General features: G+C 39.7%; 1 protein-coding gene across 1 annotated transcript in view; it reads right to left on the minus strand.

Annotated features, from left to right (window-relative positions):
• The window catches only part of arhgap24 (Rho GTPase activating protein 24), a 100,900-nt gene that overhangs the window by 46,381 nt on the left and 32,742 nt on the right, over nucleotides 1-21,777 (minus strand). Inside the window, exon 3 of the mRNA XM_053478050.1 lies at nucleotides 12,165-12,252. Coding sequence (XP_053334025.1) covers nucleotides 12,165-12,252 — 88 coding nt within the window. The remainder of the gene's footprint in view (nucleotides 1-12,164; nucleotides 12,253-21,777) is intronic.

The raw sequence follows: 21,777 nt of genomic DNA on the forward strand, positions 1-21,777 counted from the left end.
TGCAATTATTATAATATTTTTTAATTACTCGTTAAATCCAGACCGGTCCTAATTGCTAATCCAGATGTACAGTGATAGATCTTACATCGTTCACAGCTCTGGTTTGACCTTCTGTCTGAGAACGCAGGACGAATGAATGTACCCGGAACTTGAGACACTCCTGTGGATTCCCGCTGATCCAGTCTCAGCATGATCCCTTCAATGATCTGATGCTCCTCAATGGTTTGGCTTTTTGGAGAACTGATTAAAGTTGAATTCAGTTCTTTAAAGTGGATGCAGACTGAGTGGGGCGGTGAGTGGTAAAGGGTACAGATGAGTTGGAAAAGTGCGAGCGTCAGCAAACAGCAGGAGTTCTGTGCTGCGCTTTTACACAGCGGGTATTTTACATATTAATTGAATTGAATAGATATAGTGTATAACACAGGCATGGACGAATCAGTAGCCTGTGTGTCCAGGGTCTGGGTTCCTCATTCTATTTTTATAGTTGGATAAACTGTAGGATGTGTAAGTTCTCACTAGTATTACGCAACAGTGTCATGCTAACATCTTTCTTAACTGGCTCACAGCATTATCGTTCTATTACATTACATTACAGGTTGTATGTTAAAACAAACTGGAAAACTGAAACTGTTTATGCACTCTGTAGGTTAATGCGTTTATCATTGCTCTATAAGGCCAAAAGTATTTGCACCCCTCACCATCATGCCCGTATTAGGCTCTTGTCCAAATTCTCCAGATTTTCCAAATTGTTACCAAAAGTTGTCTAGACAATTGTACACGTGGGGTTCAAGTCAAACCGGGACATTTTTGGTAAATGTGGCATTTACAGAAGACTTGGTAAACGATTTAAAGGACGATTTAAAGACAGTAAACGATTTAAAGGACGCGAAGTAATGGTGGGAAGTTTGAATCATTTTACTGACTCGGTTCTAAAATGAACGAATCTTTTTTTTTAATTCATTTAGTTTCTATTCGTTCTTTTGTTCAGAAGTCAAATAAAATGTTGCATTTTCAATAAACAGACCCCCAACATGTCTACATACACAAATTTTGGCTATAAGGTTCCAGTAATGAAAATATTACAATGCAGCTAAGGACACATTATAATAAACTGAACGAGCAGCTCACCTCTCATATCTTCTAGTCGGAGTCGTTCGTTCTTTTGAATCTATCGCACCACATAGCGTCTATGGGAGTCACGTGATAAAAGAACGAACGATTCGGACCAAAGACTCAAAGGTAACGACTCGATTCTGTTTCCTGTACATAACCTACGGAGGTTTCGCGATGCTTTGCACATGCGAGCCCAGTAGAAAAGGAACGAATCACTTTCTGAGATACTAGTTCTTCTGAGTCACGTTAAAGACTCGTTCAAAAAGAACCAATTGTTCATGAATGAACCCATCACTAGTGCAGATGGATGGTTATGCGACCCCATGAGCCCACTGCAGTCGTTCCTCCCGTGAGCATTCAGCAAGTGGAACGCCTGAACCTGGAAAATGTCACCAAATTGCGGAACTGTACACACAATCACTCACCAAGTCATTTCTGACTTGCACAATACAGAAACTCGGCTGAGAGTTATTGCCACATCCCCCTACAGTCCTGATGGTGTCCAAGCGCTAGTGAAACACTGAGATAAGTGCATTAGTGTAGGGGATCTCGTTTGACTTGAACACCCCTTGTTTGTGTCTGTACTGTATTTATGTATTTATATGAATGAACACAAATCACTATGGCAAAAAAACTGAATCTAGAATGAGGACGATTATAACAGCAGCACAAGTAATGTCAGTACAAACATTGTCCTTTTTACATGGTAAACTTTTGAACTTGAACTTTAGATCAGCAGAGGTCAGTCAAGATGAACGTAAATCCGGTGTGTTTCACACCGAAGGTGAACACACACACACACACACACACACATACACCTGGACTGTGTCCAGTCCCTCGATAGGAGCTAGGACACAAAAAATAGAGGATTTTCAGTGTCTCAAAGGCCAAAAACACCCAGATGGTCGTCCGGCGCTGTCCCAACCCTCTGTGTGTGTGTGTGTGTGTGTGTGTGTGTCAGCAGCTTGTTAGCCAGATTTAGCACTGTGGAATTTGTTTGTTGGCATTTTTTCCTCTCATTTCTCTTCCATTTTTTTGTCCCCGCTCTTTATGCACGCTCTTGTTTTGCAGTGAAAGGAAGCGAATGCTGAGGAAGACGAGCCATCGCCTTGGCACCCGCAAAAACCAAGAGGAACGACTAAAAACATTCTTTCTGGCTGACCAGATCTTTATATGACCACTTTTTTTTGTGGCTAGGATAAGTCATGTCCCCAAATGTCATGAGCACAGAACGTCTCATTATATCCAGGGCTGGAACATAGAGCAGGAAACTGAGAGCGCTCTTTGTATAAAAGAGAAATAAACTGCAGGAGAGAGAGGAGAAAACGCTGGACGTTGAGAGAGTCCTCGGATATAAACACCTGCTCCTGTACAGTATATACTGATTGTAGATATACACAGATCGGCCATGAGGTTATGACTAGAGCTGTCAATCGATTAAACATTTTAATCTGGTTAATCACAGTCATAGTGTGCGATTAATCGCAATTAATCGCTTTTTTTTTTTAAATAATAAAATACTTAGATTTACTTAATTATAAACAATGTGCAATGTTGGGATAAAGAAAACTGGTTTGAGGAAACAGATTATGCAGTTTTATAATATCTCAAACAGAGTCTGAGGCACCTGAGCCATCGCTCCAACATCACACGATAAAAATCCTTCTCCTTAAATGCAGCTCGAGCACACAACTTTGATTTTATCCAAACTGCCGTCTAAAAGCTTTTTATAATAGCTTAATATAGCTCGCAGTTCAGCACACCTGGTGATGTTTCCGCAGCGAGGCAGGCGGGCGAGGAGACCAATGGCACTGACCCAGACTCCAAATGTCCAGATCCGTATCTGATGGAATGCCGTGGACAAACAAGTCTGATCCAGTAACGTCCTGGTGACAATATTCTGGTGCCGGACACCACAGCACGCCCCAGTGGGCCTGTGGAGCCACGCCCCGAGGGGCTAAAGCTGCCCAAGCGGCACAAGGGGGAACCGAAAATCTCTGTGGTTTTAATCGATGTAAATTTGAAAACAAAAACAGTCTGCAAGAAATTCCATTTAAAAATAGCTGGTCTTTAATACAAACAGGTGTACTGAGATATTAATCAGGACAATTGTGTGACATTTGTATTTGACCACTCCGTCGTCTTCGTGTTTATACTGTATGTAATGCGCAATCCTTACTGCTAAAGACTTTATATCTATGACGTCTATATTTTATTGTCTCCCTCTAGCTACAATATTTGTTTAGTCTGATTGAAATCATTCTGATAAAAGATTCCAACTAAACTGTTTACATGAATGCTGACATGCACAAACAGTAGGGTAGAATATTACAGTAGGGTCCTTATGAATGCATCTAAAGTTGCTGTTATTATTTAACCCTGTTTTTTTTCCCTTTCTTCTTCCAGTTCACCTCTGCAGGTGAAAGATATCCTGCCTAGCTACCTGCCTATGGCCCGTGCCCTGACACGCCCACTTTAATCTCTGATTATCAAACACCCACCCAGTTTACACAATCATGACACCTGGACTATTTTAACCAAATTCAGCACCAATAGCGTAAGACGACGTTCGCGCTGTACAGTAAGCCTAAGCGCTCAATTCGGATTTATTGCTCAGATCTAATTTTTTATTTGGATGTTCAAATTATTATTAAACATGGCCAATGCGTTCACATTCGGCGAGACGTCACATGATGTCGTATGAAAACAAACATACACAAGCCGTACAAAATTCAGACACAGATTCAGAGCCAGGAGCAGTCTTTGTGACGTGTGCCAAAATCACGTAAAAGTTCTGGTTTAACCGTTCAGACTGAGGTCACATTGCTAACAATCTGATTTGTTTCTGAGTTAGGACGTCTTGTACAGAAGTTGGCCAAAAATACATTTAAAAATATTCCAGTTGTACAATATGTGATTTATTCTGTTCACCCTGTTATGAAAAAAAAAAAAAAACAGATCCAAAAAGTTCTGATTTGTGCTACTTTTGCCTGCAGTGTGAACGTAGCCAAAGAATTCAGGACACAAGAGTGTGTGAGGAATGCTGTCGATGTTATTAGCATTCTGACCTAATAATCATGACAATAACAATAAAAGAAAACGCTCTTTTCACTTTCTCTCCTTCTTGTTCCTGTCTCCAGAGCGATTATAACTGACTGAACGAACACGACCCCTGGTGTCTCTCGGAGTTAATTATCTCCACTAACGATCTCTGTGTTCAGTGGAGGGCAGATTAACGAGGCAGAAGTAATAAGGTGATAAAAACTCCTGACTCTCTGCAGGAGGGATGGAGAGAGAGAGAGAGAGAGAGAGAGAGAGAGAGAGAGAGAGAACCAACGTTTTGAAGGCCTTACACTGAAACTTCTTCTGTTCTATATTCACTCACTTCAGTGTGTGTGTGTGTGTGTGTGTGTCAGTGCCCATGCGTCACTGCCATGACCAACTTGTGACATGTGATTAAAAAAACCCACATCACTCTGTTTCCTGTTTCTTTGTTACAGCTTTTTATAAATACTCTTTTCTCTTTTATTTCTTTTGAAAATCTCAGCCTTCCTGTCTTTAATTCTCCTTTCTTAGCTCTCTTCTCACCATCTGTTCTTCTTTCTATCTTTTATATTTATCTTGCAATCTTTTTCTTTCCTGTTCACAGTTTGGCGCTTTCAAGGAACTTCTTCTCTTCTTTAATCTTTTTTTTTATATATATAATTTTAGCCTTCTTACATCCATCCATGATCTATCTGCTCATCTATCGAACCCATAATAATTTATTTGCTTATTTTGTTTTATCTGATCTATCATAATCCATAATTCAATATCACAAGCCACCTGATATTTATCCATCTATCCATCCATCCATCCATTTATCTATTGTTTTTCCCCTGTACTGTATCTCTCCCCCACTCCCTCAGCTGCAGAGGTCAAAGCTCGGCCCGTTCCAGTTTCTCCGTATTCCATCAGGTTTAAATGAGAAATAAATGACGGTGATGCATGTTTTCCTAAGCGACTTTAAGAACAAAGCTAGCATACAGTAAAGACAGCGTTTCCACACTGATCAGTGCGCTGTTTACTTTGTGTTTCACCAGTTCGCTGTGCATTTGGGTTTACTAAAAAAACAAAAAAGTTGGAGTGTTTGAGTGCCAAACGTAGCGGTTGCTACACACCCACAAGAAACAAACTACAAGCAACTCAGGGTAATTGAGCAATAATTCATCCCCGAGTGCAGCCGTGACCCTGCGGGAAGCGCTCCAGACGACCTCTGAGTCTGCAGAAAGGTTTCTCTTTAACACACCGATCCATTAGTAAACACGCTAACAGTGTATAGTGTTTAATCCTGTGTTTGTCCTGCACTCGCTAATGTAAAGCTGATACCCACACACACACACACACACACACACACACACACTGCGCTGTGGACTTTTCGATATCATATCACTCCTGCTTTGTTTCCGACAGGAAGCCGGGTGCAGTGGGACTCTGGGAAAATGACCCGCAGTCCTCAGATCCTCTGACTGTGACCTTGGAGGGTTTCTCCTCCCTCTAGCGCTGGAGCAATGTCAAGGAAAGTGACAGAGAGAGTTGGAAAATTTGTTTACAACAAAATGTTTTGGTCTCTTTAACTAAAGTCCGATTTAATTATAAGCATCCTGAAGTTGAATTTGTTTCCTACGACCTATGCACATGTTGAAGTGTTTTATTCCTCTGACGCTACACCAGTCTTATAGATACAGTACTAGAGACGAGACGAGACGTTATAGCAGCTATAAACAGTTGTTCCTCCTTCCAGCCTTTCTTTTTTCCCCCTTCTAGCTTGTCACAGGAAGGGATGTAAACTCCTACTGCTTGACTTAGAAGGTGCTGACGCTGGAGACTCCTTAACAAACTTTTAAATCCATGAATTTGAATTGTTTCTTTATATGCTTCACATTACAATATTTCGTTTTAAAATATTTACAGTTTTTCACAAAAGCTAGATATGCAAAAGAAAATCTGTCTCACTAGACTTAATAAAGTCGTGCAAATTACTAATAATTATCATTTAAATGATGTAAGGATGTTTATGGGTTTAGAGCCCAGATGTGCCTCGTTTTCACTTCAGAGGTTACCCAAATATTAACTATTAATTATAATATAATTTATTCAAATATAGATAGATAGATAGATAGATAGATAGATAGATAGATAGATACATAGATAGATAGATAGATAGATAGATAGATGGATACTTCAGTTTTAGGACTCCAAACCTCTACAGTACACATGATGCAGAGAGAGACTTAAAGACGTCTCAGTGAACAGATGAAATGATTGTGATTAATAAAGCCTGATTAAAGACTCATTAATAAACCCCACACGTTCAACGAAAGAGCATCGATTTCATCCCTCAGCAGGTGCTTCCCTCATCAGAAAAAACAGTTTTCACTACCTTAATCATTCATCTGTCCACTGCATCGACTTTTAGCTCAGTCCTGACAGAGCATCGACCGCATCGCTGCATTGTCTATGGAGTGTATTAATAATAATAATAATAATAATGATAATAATAATAATAATGGTAATAATAAAACCTTTGTATTTAAAACACTGCAGTTATTCTTGTACGCGTGATGCACATGATTGCGCCTTTTCTTTCGCGCCATGTCTCAAACTTTAATGTTTTGCAACAAATATTTAAATTGAAGATACAGATTCCTAAACTAAAACAGATGTTTTGCAGATTTTACATCTTTTTAAAATAAATAAAAGGATAAAACTTTAAATAAAAGTAAAAATGAGATGTGGTTGCATTTGGTAATGAAATAAGTATTCAACAAAAAGTTTTTTTAATATAAGAATAAGAGGGCTAAGCTGATTCATGTAGAGGTATTTGATTGTACACTGCGAATATGCAGTTTCATTTCCAAATATTTAATAAAACACAAAAAAGCTTACAAGCTTGAATTTTTAATATTTCCGTGAAAACTCCTGAAGTTAAATATCTCTTTGCTATACATTTAATTAAATTGATAATGAAGCATTTTTTGTGTTGTTCTGGGGTGTGCAAACTTTTGCACTCAACTACAATTAAATCAAAATGACTTCCTTATTTTTAAATCATTTAAAATTTTTGACAAAATTTAATAAAAAGCGTTCAGATAAAGTTTTAGGCTAATGCTAGTCAGGTATTTTACACTTTATGCTAAGCTAACGGGAGAGTTGTGGCTGAGTCCTGAGCGATGCGCGGGTGCTTGGGCCCGATCGTCGTTCCTTTGCAACTACAGTATGCTTATCTTTGGTATCATTTGAATTTAATATTTTCGAATGGAGACATGTGAAGCAAAATTACAGTAGGATCTCAGCGTGTTGTTTTTGCTGTCAGAGCTAAAGGAAGGTAAAAATCATGAAGGCAGCTCCAGTGACAAGTCTGGGTCAACTATTATTAAAACAATGACGGAAGGAACGCTCAGCACAGAACGTTCTTTTGCTGGCAGACTGATAGCGCAGATGGACCATCTTGAAACGACAAAAAGGAGAACGCGGCCACTTATCCATATAAGCCTATTTGTTGAGTCTGAATCAGAGAGAATTTTATTCTTTTTGGATCTTCTGCTAGGTTTAGTTTCGCCCTGCACATAGTTTCCAAAAGCATAAAAAATATTATCAGAGGATAGCGTGGCGCTCAAAACGTTCTTGCAAAACCTTTTTTTTTTCAAGTCAGTGCACGAATGACAAAACTCACAGCCTGAAGAACACACAGAGTCCGAGCTAAAGAAATGAGTAGACACTTACTGTACATAAAAGATTGTAGTTTAAAACATTTTGATTGATTTCCAGTTTTTATTTTCTCTTCACGTTTTATGATCTCCAGAACATTCGGCATATGTCGCTACAGCTCTGCTCTTTGACTCACAAAAATCTACAATCCAACAAACACAGCCAGTTTGATTCACTTCTTCCACTTAAGTTGATGTAGAGTCGACTGGTCCCATGCAGATGGTCTTAGACCTGAGCCTAAAGCTAAACACTGAGAGTGTTAATGTTCAATGCTGAAGTTATAATGCTGGTGTTTACTGAAGTTTTTGGTGTTTTTTTCTTTTTTACAGAAAGTCTAGGCTTTTGGTTTACATAGCATTGAAGAATAATGATGTTTGGCAGAAAATGTTGATCTTTATAAGCTAATGACGGTGTTTCTTGCAATGTAGCATTGGATAGAGAATGTTTTTGCTTGTTTACGAGTGTTTGTGTTTATATAGGTCTTTGCGGTGTTTAATATGGAACTTGGTGTTTAGTAACATTTGAAGTTTCATGTAAAAAATTTTTGTTGGTGTTTTATGGAAAATTATGCTGTTTAAAAATAAGAATTTGGGGATTTAAAGAAAAATGTTGGTGGTGCTTATTTGGTGTTTGATGCTAAATGTCATTGTTTGCTGGTGGATGTTGGTGTTTGTTGGTATTTCATGTGGAATGTGGATCTTTTTATTAGCAGCCACAGCGAATCATCTGCCTCCATCTAACCCTATCCTCTGCTTTTTCTTCTTTCACATTAACTAACTTCATTTCCTCTCTCACTGCATCCATAAATCTCCTGTTTGGTCTTCCTCTAGACCTCCTGTCTGGCAGTTCCAACCTCGGCATCCTTCTACCGATATACTCACCATCTCTCCTCTGAACATGTCCAAACCACCTCAATCTGGCCTCTCTGACTTTATCTCCAAAACATCTAACATGGGTTGTCCTGCTGATGAACTCATTTTTGATCCTATCCATCCTTGTCACTCCCAAAGAGAACCTCAACATCTTCAGCTCTGCTACCTCTAACTCTGCCTCCTGTCTTTTCTTCAGTGCCACTGTCTCTAAGCCGTAGAGCATCGCTTGTCTCACCACTGTCCTGTACACCTTTCCTTTCATTCTCGCACCTTTCCTTTCATTACTCTTTTATCGCACAAACAAAAAGGGGCTTAGAGCCGATCCTTGATGAAGACCCACTTCCACCTTGAACTCTTCTGTTACACCTAGAGCACCTCTTACCACTGTAGAATATGTTTATTGCTTAACGAACAAATATGATTTGGTTGCTGTTAGATGCTGGAGTTTGACAGAGAATTCTGAGAAGAGCTGTGTTCAATAAAATATGCTACGAGATTCTCCAGTGTAACAAAAATGTGCAACACAATGAAGTTGTTGTAGAGAATGATAATTTAAAATGATTATACTGTGCAGTAAATGCATTCAGCAAGTATTAATTTATTAATTAACACTTCTTCAATCTCATTTTATCCGGACCATATGTGCCCGACTCACCAAAGAGAAAAACAGCAAAAAAAAAAAAGAAAAAAGAAAAAAAAGCATCGGAGCATATGGAGATGTTCTTTTTGCTCTTTCGGGAACCAAACTGCAGAACAATGCCTACACATGCTCATGTAGTTTTTCATGGCGCTCTGACAGGCCAGTGAGAGGCTGAGTGTGTTTCCAAAGGGCGAAAAGCCAGGTTTAAATCTTCGCTTCCTCTTGTTTCTGGCGCAGTACTTACACTCTCACATCTGCTGCTGTGCCGAGACAGAAACACTAAACACAGAGATTCTGCAGGGTTTTGGTCGCTGTACTGTCAGGAAAAGCGGTAATTACATCTACAAAGTGATGAAATCCCTTCCTTTAGCATGACGTCAACCGGACGAGGATGCCTTGTGGCATTTTCTGTCAAACCTGAACTATATTAAAGGCAGCGGAGGTTGATGAATGTCATACTAAAGCTCTCCATCAATGCATCTCTTTTATTATAAGGTCAGATAAATCCAGAGCCCTAAAGAGACCGTAAAGGTCACAAATATCACAAGGTCACAAGATTTTGAAAGGTTATATAAGCTGCGCTATGTTAGCAAACCAGTGGTCCAGAAGAAGACAAAAACATCAGTGTGCCTTGTGACTTTCACAGAACAAAAAGGATAGTTTGTTCCCGTTAATAAGGTAATCCGAACTTCAAGCCTGAAGCTATCACAGACACAGACGCTGTATCGACTGACACAGTGAAGGACAAACTGCCCCAGTGCCATAATAAGCACGACATTGTCATATCGACCAGCTGAAAAATGAAAGGAGATGAAAGGTGAAATAAGACACTTGGAAGAAAAGAAAAGGTTTTGGAGGTAATATGACTCCTACAAGACTACCACAAGCATAACGACAAAAATGTGTGTATGTTGAATTTTGTATACGTACGCCAACACCTCGCATTCACTTCATCACCTGTGTGAGACTCTTTTAAACACTCCAACACGAACAGGAAGAGGACATCTACTGTATAAGGCATGCAGAAAACATCTGGTATGTTGGGGGATCAAATCCCAGGACTATCAGACAGCCACTGCTGGTGCTTGAGCAAGACCTTTAATCTTCAACTTCAGTTTTAGTCTTGAATGAGGTTTAGCATTACGCTGAGATAAAGTAGAGATGATTCAAACAAAGAAATAGATGTATATTTATCCAGTTCCTGCTCCCATTGGTGCTCGGACTTGATTGGACTCTACTATCTTCTCCTGTCCAACTGGTAGGTACACCTGGTGCAGTCTAGTACTGTGTGTAAATGTGCAGAACCTTTACAACAGCAGAAGGTTCTGTCCCTTTACTGTATATCCACAAATGCCATACAGTTGCTTCTTTAGTTTCTTGTCCTCTTAAAACTGGATGTTGCTGCTCAATCTTGGCAGCTGTTCCCCTGGACACAACAGTTGTCCCAGACCATCCCAATTGCTATTAAACATTAGGTTCTACAAACTGTATAGATACATAGATATCTAGACTTAAAACACTTATTCTTACCAAAGGCACATCATGTCTACACCGTGGTCAACTGGACCCACCATCACTTGGGATACAAGGAAGACTTTGCATCAACCTCCCATTGCTTTCCAACCAGTTTGGTCTTCTAATGAAAACTAAAGACCCATCTATTTACTAAGCACTGGAATTAGCACTTTGATTAAGTGTTTATCCTTGTACATGTGTATTTAATTTCAAGCCCTCTCTTACCTTGATGGTATCTTTATTAAAGACTACAAAAGTGCTTATGAGGAAATAAGGTAATCTGCCAAACACTGTGAATGTGAATATAGTATCAAGGTAGTGGATGTCCAAGATGGAGCCGGTGATTGGAGAACATTTCTGGGCATAATCAATGGATTATAAGAAAGCTGGAAATGTTGTGTTCTGTGGCTTGGTTTTAATTGAGTCTTCATTTTCTGGGTCTCACTAACAATCCTTTGGGATCATTTACACTTTATAACCAATCTACACTAAAACAATCAAGTTCATTTGTGTTAGTCCCCAACATACAAATGTGTTCCGTTCTCAAAGTCCAATTTGTTCGTAAGTCCAACAAACGTTGTCTAGGTACTAGGATACTAATACAATCGGCTATAAACAGTATAAAACTACCACGATCCATGATCTTGTCCTTGTTCTTTAATCCTTCTGTGATTAAACATGTGTGAATGTTGTTCTTATCTATCAAATGTTTGTATGTAGGGGACTTACATACTCTAGTTCAATGTGATCGAGTACACAAGCTTGGATCCAGAAGAAAAGATCTGCAATCCTCACAATCCTGACAATCTCATAAGATCGATTGAAGAAATCAAGGAATTGAAAAGCAACAATACTAACAAGATGGCTGGTCTGACAGGGTTAAGTTCTCTCTTGCATGTTTCAATTTTCCTCCCTGCTGTCCAACTTTTTCACACCCCTAAAACCAGTGCTTATTTAAATCCTCCCGCACTGTGTTCACGTTTTAGTGTTTTCCTGTCGTAACGAACCTGATTTAGATCGTATGCTAGTCCAGGGCATGCTTTGGGGCCAATAAAAAAAGAAAAGCTTTAAAACACTCTAAGACTATAAAACATCTAAATCAACTTTCAGCTCATTTCCAACAGCAATAATAACATTTGATTCTGAAAAGAAATAAAAAAAACTGCAGCTCTATAATTTAAGCATCATTCCATGTGTGAACGCTCTCTCTCTCTCTCTCTCTGTTTAAAATTCCAGGCGAGTCCGCACTCTGGAAGTTTCATTCTTCCTCTTACCTGGGACGACCTCGAACAGAAACTTGCCGCCTTCGTCTCCGTTGCTGGGATGCTCAGTGACACGGTTACCCGGCAGGTAGATGGCACCCTGCAGAACACCAGAAAAATCACTGTGAGCTCCGGGGAAACACAAAACTGCACACACACATACACTTACAAATGATCCTTGCTACAGCTTTATGACACCTTATTATATTTCAGAAATGTAGTTAGAGAAGTTACAGGGAGCCGTAACTTTTATTCTTTGGAGGTCATTTTCGTTCTCGTGCTTCAAACAAACAGATTTATCCTGTAAGCGACACCCTTGATGCATTTAATCGAAAAAAAGATGCCATCTGACAGATTTCTGTCCACCAGTTTTTATTTATCACACTTAGCTTTGGAGGGAGCACGCGGCAAATTGTTTAAATTAGATGTTACCCAAATCATCTGGAACAAACACTCACACCCTTTTTAAATTAAAAAAGGCTATGCTTGTGTTTACAGGCGAGGTTTTTTGTTCCTTCCCTCAGTCCAACCCTATATTTTCAGCAGGACATTTGTATATGTATATTTATAGTATCTACAGTACATATCTGGGTAAAAGGTGGAGAGGACATTCATCATTCCTATAATCATTTGGGAGACGCCCCTATCCAGAGCGACATGCTATCTCATTACACATCTGAGGTTCACAGGCCCAACACTGGACGTTTGGTGGTGCTGGGGTTCGAACCTGGGACCCTCTGATCAGTAACCCCATTCCTTAACCACTGAGCGATATATCATATTCATACAAACAAACTCTAAAACTCCATCCTTCCAGTTTCTGTATCGCTACCCATGGGAACTCGGGGCACACCCCGGGCGGGGTGCGGACTGATCAAAGAGCACAAGCACACACAATCTCACCAAGCATGTGGACAACACAGAGCAGAGGCGTGACTCGAACCCCCAACCCTGGAGGCGTGAGGAGGTCTGAGAACGCGCTAACCACCAAGCCACCTGATTATTTTATAAATCCAGTTATTTTGTTATTTTTACTACAACTTCAGTTTTGTTGCCTGGTTATTCATAACGGTTCGGTTATTTTTTAAATATTATTACTTTCATTGAAATTTGAACTTTTTTTATAACTAGTGGTCCAGTAGGTGCCTTTACATGGATACTAATATTCCACTAAAAAGCAGAAGACCAGCCGATCGTAATAAAAGCGCATCATGTAAATACATCAACTGGAACAGTCTAACGCGGTCCGAATAAATTTTCAACAGGTATTGAAAGGTGCGGAATAGGGCTCGAACCCAGATCCTCAGATCTCCAAGGCAACAACCTAGAGCCACCTGATTGATGATAATCCAGTTTAACAGGTTAAATATTAAACACTTAATATAATAATTTCTCTCTTGTTGGAATAAATATATTTTTTCTGCACATATCGGCCCACTCTATCAGTAAACTTATGGAAAAACAAGCATATGGAAAAACAAACATTCATGTCTTTAGTTCAGACTTTCATCCTCTGAATCCTCGAGGGAGGAGCTCTGATTGGCTCGCAGTTCATACATAATGAAGGATCTAACCAATCACAGATGAGGCAGGATTCTTGTAACCAATCCTAACACAGAAGGCGGGAAAATTATTATTGAAAAAGATGGGAAGCCTGACCAAACCTTAATAGGTGGAGAAAAATACTGCTTTTTCTTCTTCTTTCTGTTATATTTCCTCCGGATTAAACGCTTCACTTGGCAAATGTCAAAAATGTTACAATCTGATTGAATGCTTTAATGATGTAAAACACACATCTTATCAGATCAGCGTCCATGCGAACAGTTAAATCGGAATCTCTAATTAGAATCATTTCCAATCAATATGGAGAAATATCGTCCAGGTAAACTTAGCAAGCGTCTTCCGTCACTGCATTCTTTTTTAATGAAATTCGGTAACAGAGTCGTTTTGGTTTTTCTCGCTCATTTTTAACGAAAATAAGGCAGGTTTAATTACCGAGGCTGCTCTCTGACAAACTGCACGTTTTTTAAAAGGTCGAGATAAAATGTCAAACATCACACAGAAGCGGAGTGTGGGCGAGACGAGGATTAAGTTCAGCCTTTTTCGGAGAGAACACTGCGCTGTTGTTGATGCGGTGTATTTTAGGAAATATGAATTTCATGCTAAGTTCTAGAAACTCAAAAGACACTTCTGTCTTCTTGAAAAAAAAACTCCTTATCCATACTGTGTGTGTATGCATCTTTGTGGATTTGTGTGTGTGCGTGCGCGCTTGAAGACCAAATGCACGGAAGCCAAAAAAAGCAGCGATGCGTACTGTATATTCGCAGAACACAGACCCGAAGCCATCCGTCTTCAAGCCCAGGAGGAGAATCAGTGTCAGTCTCACACACATCAGTGTTACTGCCTGAGTAACTGCCGTGTGTATTAAAGGTGATAAAGTGTGTGTTATGCGTTCATGCTTTATGCGTTCGCGCCACGGGTCTCTAAGCCACTCTTCAATTACTCATGAGCAGCTGACAGGCCGAAACCCAGCGCTTTAATCATCACGCTGGCAGAACGAGCGCAAACTGCCGATTAATAAAGGTTTTCCCACTTCCGTTTACGTGTTACGTTTTACACTCTCGTTCTCTCGTTCCTCTCTTTAAATCCATACCGCGGTTGATTTCTGGATTCTGATCGGTCAGAAGGTGATTAATTTTCTGGAGCAGCAGGTCTGACAGTACTGTAGCTCGGCGGCAAATCGCAGCGTTATATTAAATGCACTTGTTTTAATCTGTTATCGTTTCCAAAGTAACAGAGTTTCTTGTATGATGAATTGTCCAAATGATTACTCAATCTCTATAGAGCTAATTCTATACAGGGTCGCTGGAGGCCTGGAGCCTATCCCAGGAAACACGGGCACGAGACGGGGTACACCCTGAATGAGGTGCCAGGCCGTCTGCATCCCAGGGAACACACACACACACACATAATTGTTGTTAGAAATGTCAATTAGCCTAATCTGCATGTCCTTGGACTGTGGGAGGAAACCGGAGTACCCGGAGGAAACCCACCAAGCACGGGGAGAACATGCAAACTCCATGCACACAGACCCTGAAGTGGGAATCGAACCCTGACCCTGAAGGTGCAAAGCGACAGTGCTTACCAGTACATCACATAATCCGATTTTTAGTATTTGTTTCTGTAAGAAGGACATTTATGGAAGTCTCCACACTCAAAGGTAACACTGTAATGTTAAAGGCTTTTACGGTAGGAATCATTATACTGTATATAGGGAAGCGGCAGTAACTCTGCTTCATCACACCTTCTTATCATTGATTATTTTTCTGAAACAGCACAACCCATTTATCTTTCAAGCATAAATGTTGAAAGCTGTTCATTAAGTTGAAAAAAAACAAAAAACATGTACACAGCAAATTCCAGAGTGTTAAAATAACACCCAGCTGTGGTTATATGAGTCCAGCTGAAAGTGTTAAATCAGCACTGGGGATTTTACTCAGTTCATAAGAATGTATGCCTTTATTTCTACTTTCATTTACTTATTTAGACTTCTATTAATAGTATTTCATGGAAGTGGCTCAGTGGTTAGCACCGCCAGGGTCTGGGTTCGATGCAGTTTGCGTGTTCTCTCCGTGCTTGCTGGGTTTCCTCCGGGTACTCCGGTTTTCTCCCACAGTCCAAAGACATGCAGATTGTCTATATGTGTTCGAGTGTACCCTGTGATGGATTGGCACATGGTTAGTAACATAAGTAGACTTTGTGAGATTATGTCTTCACTCTTCCTGCCCTGATGAATCACCCAGTGAAAGGTGACGCCCTTATTATCCCCGTTAAACAGAAGTGGCTCCTGACCCCCCGTGACCCCGTCACCTCTTTCCTCTTTCCTTTTAAACTCGTTCCTCATGTGGCATGTGACCTGCGCTGGCCATTTCGATCCATAAACAGTATCCAGAGCTAAAAGATCTGAGAGCTTCCTGCTTGCCTGTTTGAAAGCGGAAACGTTACCTGTCGCCTCGTATAAAGCTCGTTAATGGAGCTCGTAAAGGTGATAAAGGACCATGGAGTCGTTTGATCATCGTGGATCAGAGAGCAGAGTTTAGAGAGCAGAAGCTGTGCAGCTGATCTACGAGTGACCTAAGCGAGCGGCTATCGTTATCACAAGACAGCATGAAAAGCCGAGGCAAAAAAAAACTGAAAGCAAGGTTGGCTTTGAACTAATTTAATGTATGCGAGAGCGCCGGAAGCGTTTCCTCTCCTCCCCCGCAGCTGGACGTGGTGAGGAACTCAATTTGAGCTTTTCTGCAAAACAAAAATAGTCATCAGGCGACAGATGGGACTTTATTCTAAGGGTAGTAAAGGATGGTACGTCTCAAAATAGAGATGTTATATACAGTATATATAATATATATATAATAAACAACTTCACCGTGACTCACTTTGCTGCTTAGTCAGAAAAATAAACCCTCGTAGGTCTGATGATTTGAGGAATTCATGAAGAAACATCATGTTTAAGTCAATTTGATTAAAGTTCAGTTTCACGGTTTAAATTTGAGTAGCACATTAATTTGTTAAATATGAAACTGAATCTCATAGTTGCGTTATAAAATTATCTTTAAATTATGTTTTAAACTTGATTTGCAAATCTGTTTTGATTTTGTTTTTTTAATTATATAATAAACATTATGTTCATTAATCTTAATTTGAAAAATAAAAGCTGGTTTATGTTAGATAGAAGTTTCTGCCCTGTTTAGGCGAAACTGTACCGAGTTTAAAAATACATTTTGCAAAGGTTTTTACTTCATTTCTTTTTTTACACCATTTCCTTCCTTAAAGAGTCCGAACTCATAAAATTAACTCAGCCCGAATTCAAATGGAGTAAATCCGTGACACTCGACACAGAAATAGAAAGATTTTTTTTTACAATGCCTGCTTTGTCAGGTTTCAAGTCAGGTCACTGTAGATTGATTTTCATCTCTGTGGCCTGCCAGAGCACTCTGGCCTCTCGCTGCTTGAATGATCGATTTTCTCAAACATCAACAGCAACGTCTCTCTTTCCATGGTTACTACTGTGGGGCAGGAGTTCATATCCCAGCATGCCCCGTCACCTCCGTGGGGTCCTGCTAAGATCTGGCATAAACTTGTAGCTGCCCATTAACATATCAAATCTCAACATAAAGAGAAAAACAAATCTTTTCTGAAGGGTTCTTTGAATGGATGGAAAGATTGGAGGATAGATTTCAAACAAAAATGGACAAACCCAAGAAACCTTCAGGTCCTGTATAAACTTGCCAAACTACAAAAAAAAAAAAAATTATATGCACCAATAGTACCATGTTTTACAAAGTCAAGCCCAACTCTCTCCACATCTCAATGAAGGTACTGTAACACATACTGTAAAAGAGGATGGACAGGTTGTCAATCCTAACACTCCCAATGTTCTACAGTGATGGCAGTAGTGTGTCCAGGACCACATTTATCTCTGATTAATTCTCAGAGCCAAATTGAGCTTTGAACAGTTTGAATGGATTGCAAATCTTCAAGCTTTAACATCACCAAACTGTCAATTGCTGGCACTTTAACTTCCATGCCATTAACTGTCCCTAAACCCTACTGTATCTCAGTATGCAGAATTAAATTATTTAAATGTACTATGGATCTTGCCAAGCCGTTATCTCCTGGAAGCAGACCTCTACTGGAGTGAACTGAGATGGTTCAGGCACCTTACAGTAGAAGTTCCAGAACTTTGCTCCCCACTGGACATGCATCAGTCAAGTCCCACTAGATAGAGACTCTTCGGGCAGACCCAGGACATACTGGAGTGATTAAATCACACAGTTGGCTTGGGAAAACTTCAGGGAGGAGCTGAAATCTTTGCCAAGGAATGGACAAGTCTGGTTTAACCTTCTCAGCCTGTTGCCTGACAACCAACAACCAGGAAAAGCTGAATGAAATATGACAGGCTGTCTTTCAAAAACACGAACAGAAAACTTTGCAGGCAAAACACTGAAACAGAATAAAGTTCCACGAGGTCAGTGGAAGAGTGGACCAAGAAATGGAACACTGGATATACAGTACAGGTCCTCATGTCCTGTATATCATAGTGTTGAAAAGGCTGCTATTCAGATAAATAGTTAAATTAGATGTACTGGGAGTTGAGAAAACATGAAAATGTGCCAGGACCAGGGTTGAGAATCATTCAGTTTATCAATCAGTTTAAAATTTCATTAAAAACAATTTAGATCATAATGTTGCTGGGCCACGAATAACTCTAAGTTATAACTTATTATAATAACAATAAGTCGAATTGTTGCCGAAGTGTTTCCAGGTTCAAGTTTTTCAAAGCCAAAAGTTTTACCTGGATGTGGCTCCTAAACTCTCCGTTAACTTGCAGTATGCATGACTTGGCTTGATCATTGTTTTCCCCCTAATTTTCCAATGGTCCACTGACCCCAAGCCATAATGAGACTTCTTTATTTTTTAAGATCGACCCTCAGTCAGGCCCCCTGAGCATTCACAGTAGCCTGCCTTCTATAGGGACTGCGAAGTACTGTGAGAACCGGACGTTTGCTTACGGCGGCTCTACTCTTCACTGTTACGTACTGGTTTCCAGTGTTGGAGGTTAGCCGAACACACCAGCAGGAATTCTCTCCTCTAAGTGAGAGAGAGAGAGAGAGAGATAAATGGAGCTACAGTGCGACACGAACAGCAGATTTGTTATGCCGATGATGTTTCCCTCTAATTACATTTGGGCCTCTGGTGCGAGGTGAAGCTTCCATGGTGTGAGCTGAGTAATGGGGATGCCCCCGTCGAGATCAGAGAGCCTCTTGTCTGTTTGTTTATGGACTGCCTGGGATAAATGAGACAAACCAGAGAGAGATGGATGACAGAAAACCAGCAAGCAGCCAGACGTTACTGGTAATGCCGAGAATCCGACAGTCATTGTGGAATCTGTTAGGAACATCTGCGGTGTCGTAAAAGTGCATTTAACTTTCACTTCGTAGCCCGATCTCTTAATACAGTACTTTACACCAGAGTAAACTTTTTCCAGCTAACTGTCAGATCTCATTCAAAAAAGGGACTAGTTGGTTTGGAAAATACTGATAAAGAAGAAACACAAAGTAAAAAGGAACATAAATGAGCTCTTCTTAAGTAGAGTATAATGAACCATTGGGCAAACATGGTGTAGATGTATTGTACAAAAGATTCTAAAACTCAATTCAAGAAGTTTAGGAATAAAATCATTTCTAAAAATCAATGATAAAATGTTCAGACTTTTTTAAAAAAAAAGCTCCATCCTTCATTGATTTACATAGATAGATAAATTATCCAATAAGTCAAAAATGATCCACACTCCAGTTATATTAAAACTTCTGCCCGTCTTATCAGCGCTTTCTGTTCGAGGCTCCTGTCTCCCCAGTCACTGCTGTGCAGGTGTGAACGTGTTACATCAGTTCATTTGTAATGCGAGCAAAAATAGACATCCCACTTGTGATTTGCACGAAAGAAGAGCAGCGTGCAGTAATTAATTTTTTTGTGGTCTGAGGGTGTACCTGGTGCTGAAACAACTTACAGAAGAGCATGAACAGAAGCTTGGATATTTGCAAACCCCCAAAATTTGGAGCGGTACTCTAAGGAAGGTGAAAGTTTGGTGATGAGACACAGATACATCACTAGGAGTCTGATGTTGAACGGCAGAGTCTGGAACGGGAACATCCCCAATCACAGACCGAGAAAAAGTTGACCAGCAGCTGGAAAATTCATCGATGCTTACAGTTTTCTGGGATTCTCAAGGGCCAGAAGTATTGGAACACCATCAGTAAAAAGGTACAACAATCAACAGTGTTTGTTATGGAGAGACCAAACTTCATATTAAACTCAGAGGTCTGATATCAGAGGCCGTCGTCATCTTGCTTGACGATGCACGTCCGACACCCGAGGTGTTAAAGTGTCCTCACTATCTCGCTCTATCAGACTTTCACTTGTTCGGTCCCCTAAAAGCAGCCTTACGAGGGCGATGAGTCACTTCTGATGAAGAAGTGAAGACAGCGGTGCATTCGCGGCTCGCAGCTCAGCCTGAACTATTTTTAATGAGGGAATACGAAAGCTACTTGACAGACGGACTTAAAATTATGTATTTGTCTTTTCTAAAAGTGAATAAAAATTTATTTTGTATTTAATATTTTATTTGTAATTAATATGAAACAATCCAAAGAATCCTGGCCTGTCGAATGTAAGATTGTTCTTTATCTCTGAATATATGGAGTACATCAGTAAAGATAACAATACATCATTCCTTGGACTGTAGTAAGAGCAAAAGCTAAATGCTAAGCTAAATGGCTAATCTCTAAAGTGAGTGATTAGTGATTAGGACTGTGAGGTTGTTTTCAGTGGTAATAAAATGCTTACTTGTTTATCTTATGTCTACTTTGTAGATGTTTAATTTTTATTTAACTTTATTTATCAACTAATTTCCTTGCTTGGTATATTTTATTAGTCTTGGCACAAGAATTTCCTCCAGTATTACTAAAGTTCTTCACAATCATACAGTAGTGACCTTCAGCTGAGAAAGTCTCAGGCATTTCGTTATTCGTCATTTATCATGTTGTTCATTACGAATGCACTAATATGCTTAATATTCTAATATGTGGAGATGCTAATGCTAATGTTTTAGCAATATTCTAGAGCACGGTAGTAAGGTTCTGGATTATAAACTTCAGTAAAGTTAATTCAAATCAAAATCTGAAATGACCCGCTCTTTGATCAAAGCTGAATCCATCAACACTGGGAACTTCCTCGTAGTTCCAGATCATTTTTCTGTCCTGTTGGTTTTTTCTTCAAAGAAAGATATCAGATGGATTTCTCTTTATAATTATGCAAACATGGACAAGTTCTAAAGATCAATGTATTTAATGAGGTGCTAATAACCCAAACGTTTCTTATTTTGACTCGTATTATTTGTGACAAGTAAAACTCATGGTGTGTCAAACACATTTCTAAATAAGCAATCATCTGCCCGCTGTTTTCTTACAAGTGTTAAACGCCGCTCCACCCGAGTCCTGCTGAGCGAGTTCACCTTTCTGAAAATTACCTTCAGCAATCATGTAACTGTCTGGAACGGTGGACTTTTGGCAGATACTAATGGTTTTGGCTTGAGGAAAATATCCGTCATACCTCAAACCTAGGCTGAAAAAAAGCTACAAAATGAGCTGCGTGGAGAACTGAGACTGGAGAGGTCCAGAATTGTGATTAACCTCAAACTTTCCATTACCTTCACCTACCGGATTTATTACATTTACCCTCTGAGATTCTCCATCAATACGTGCCGGGTGTGTGTGTGCGTGTGTGTGTGTGTATGAGAGAGAGTGAGAAAGCAGTTCTGAGTTTTAGTTTTGGTCCCAGGTTCAAAACACCATTATTTCCCCATAAACCACAGTGCTGTTGAATTCTGGATTCTGATTGGAATTTTCCTTAAACAAACTACCAAAAAAAACGCTAGACAGAGAAAATCAAAACGTTTTAATTCCAGATAATGTAATTCATTTATTTTATCCTGGATCAAACAAACACTGACCCTAACTGCATTGTATGCTTATAATCATCATGGTGTATTTAATTCTAAAATAAA

The sequence above is a fragment of the Clarias gariepinus genome, chromosome 19 (assembly GCF_024256425.1).
Source record: "Clarias gariepinus isolate MV-2021 ecotype Netherlands chromosome 19, CGAR_prim_01v2, whole genome shotgun sequence".
NCBI classification, from domain to species: domain Eukaryota; kingdom Metazoa; phylum Chordata; class Actinopteri; order Siluriformes; family Clariidae; genus Clarias; species Clarias gariepinus.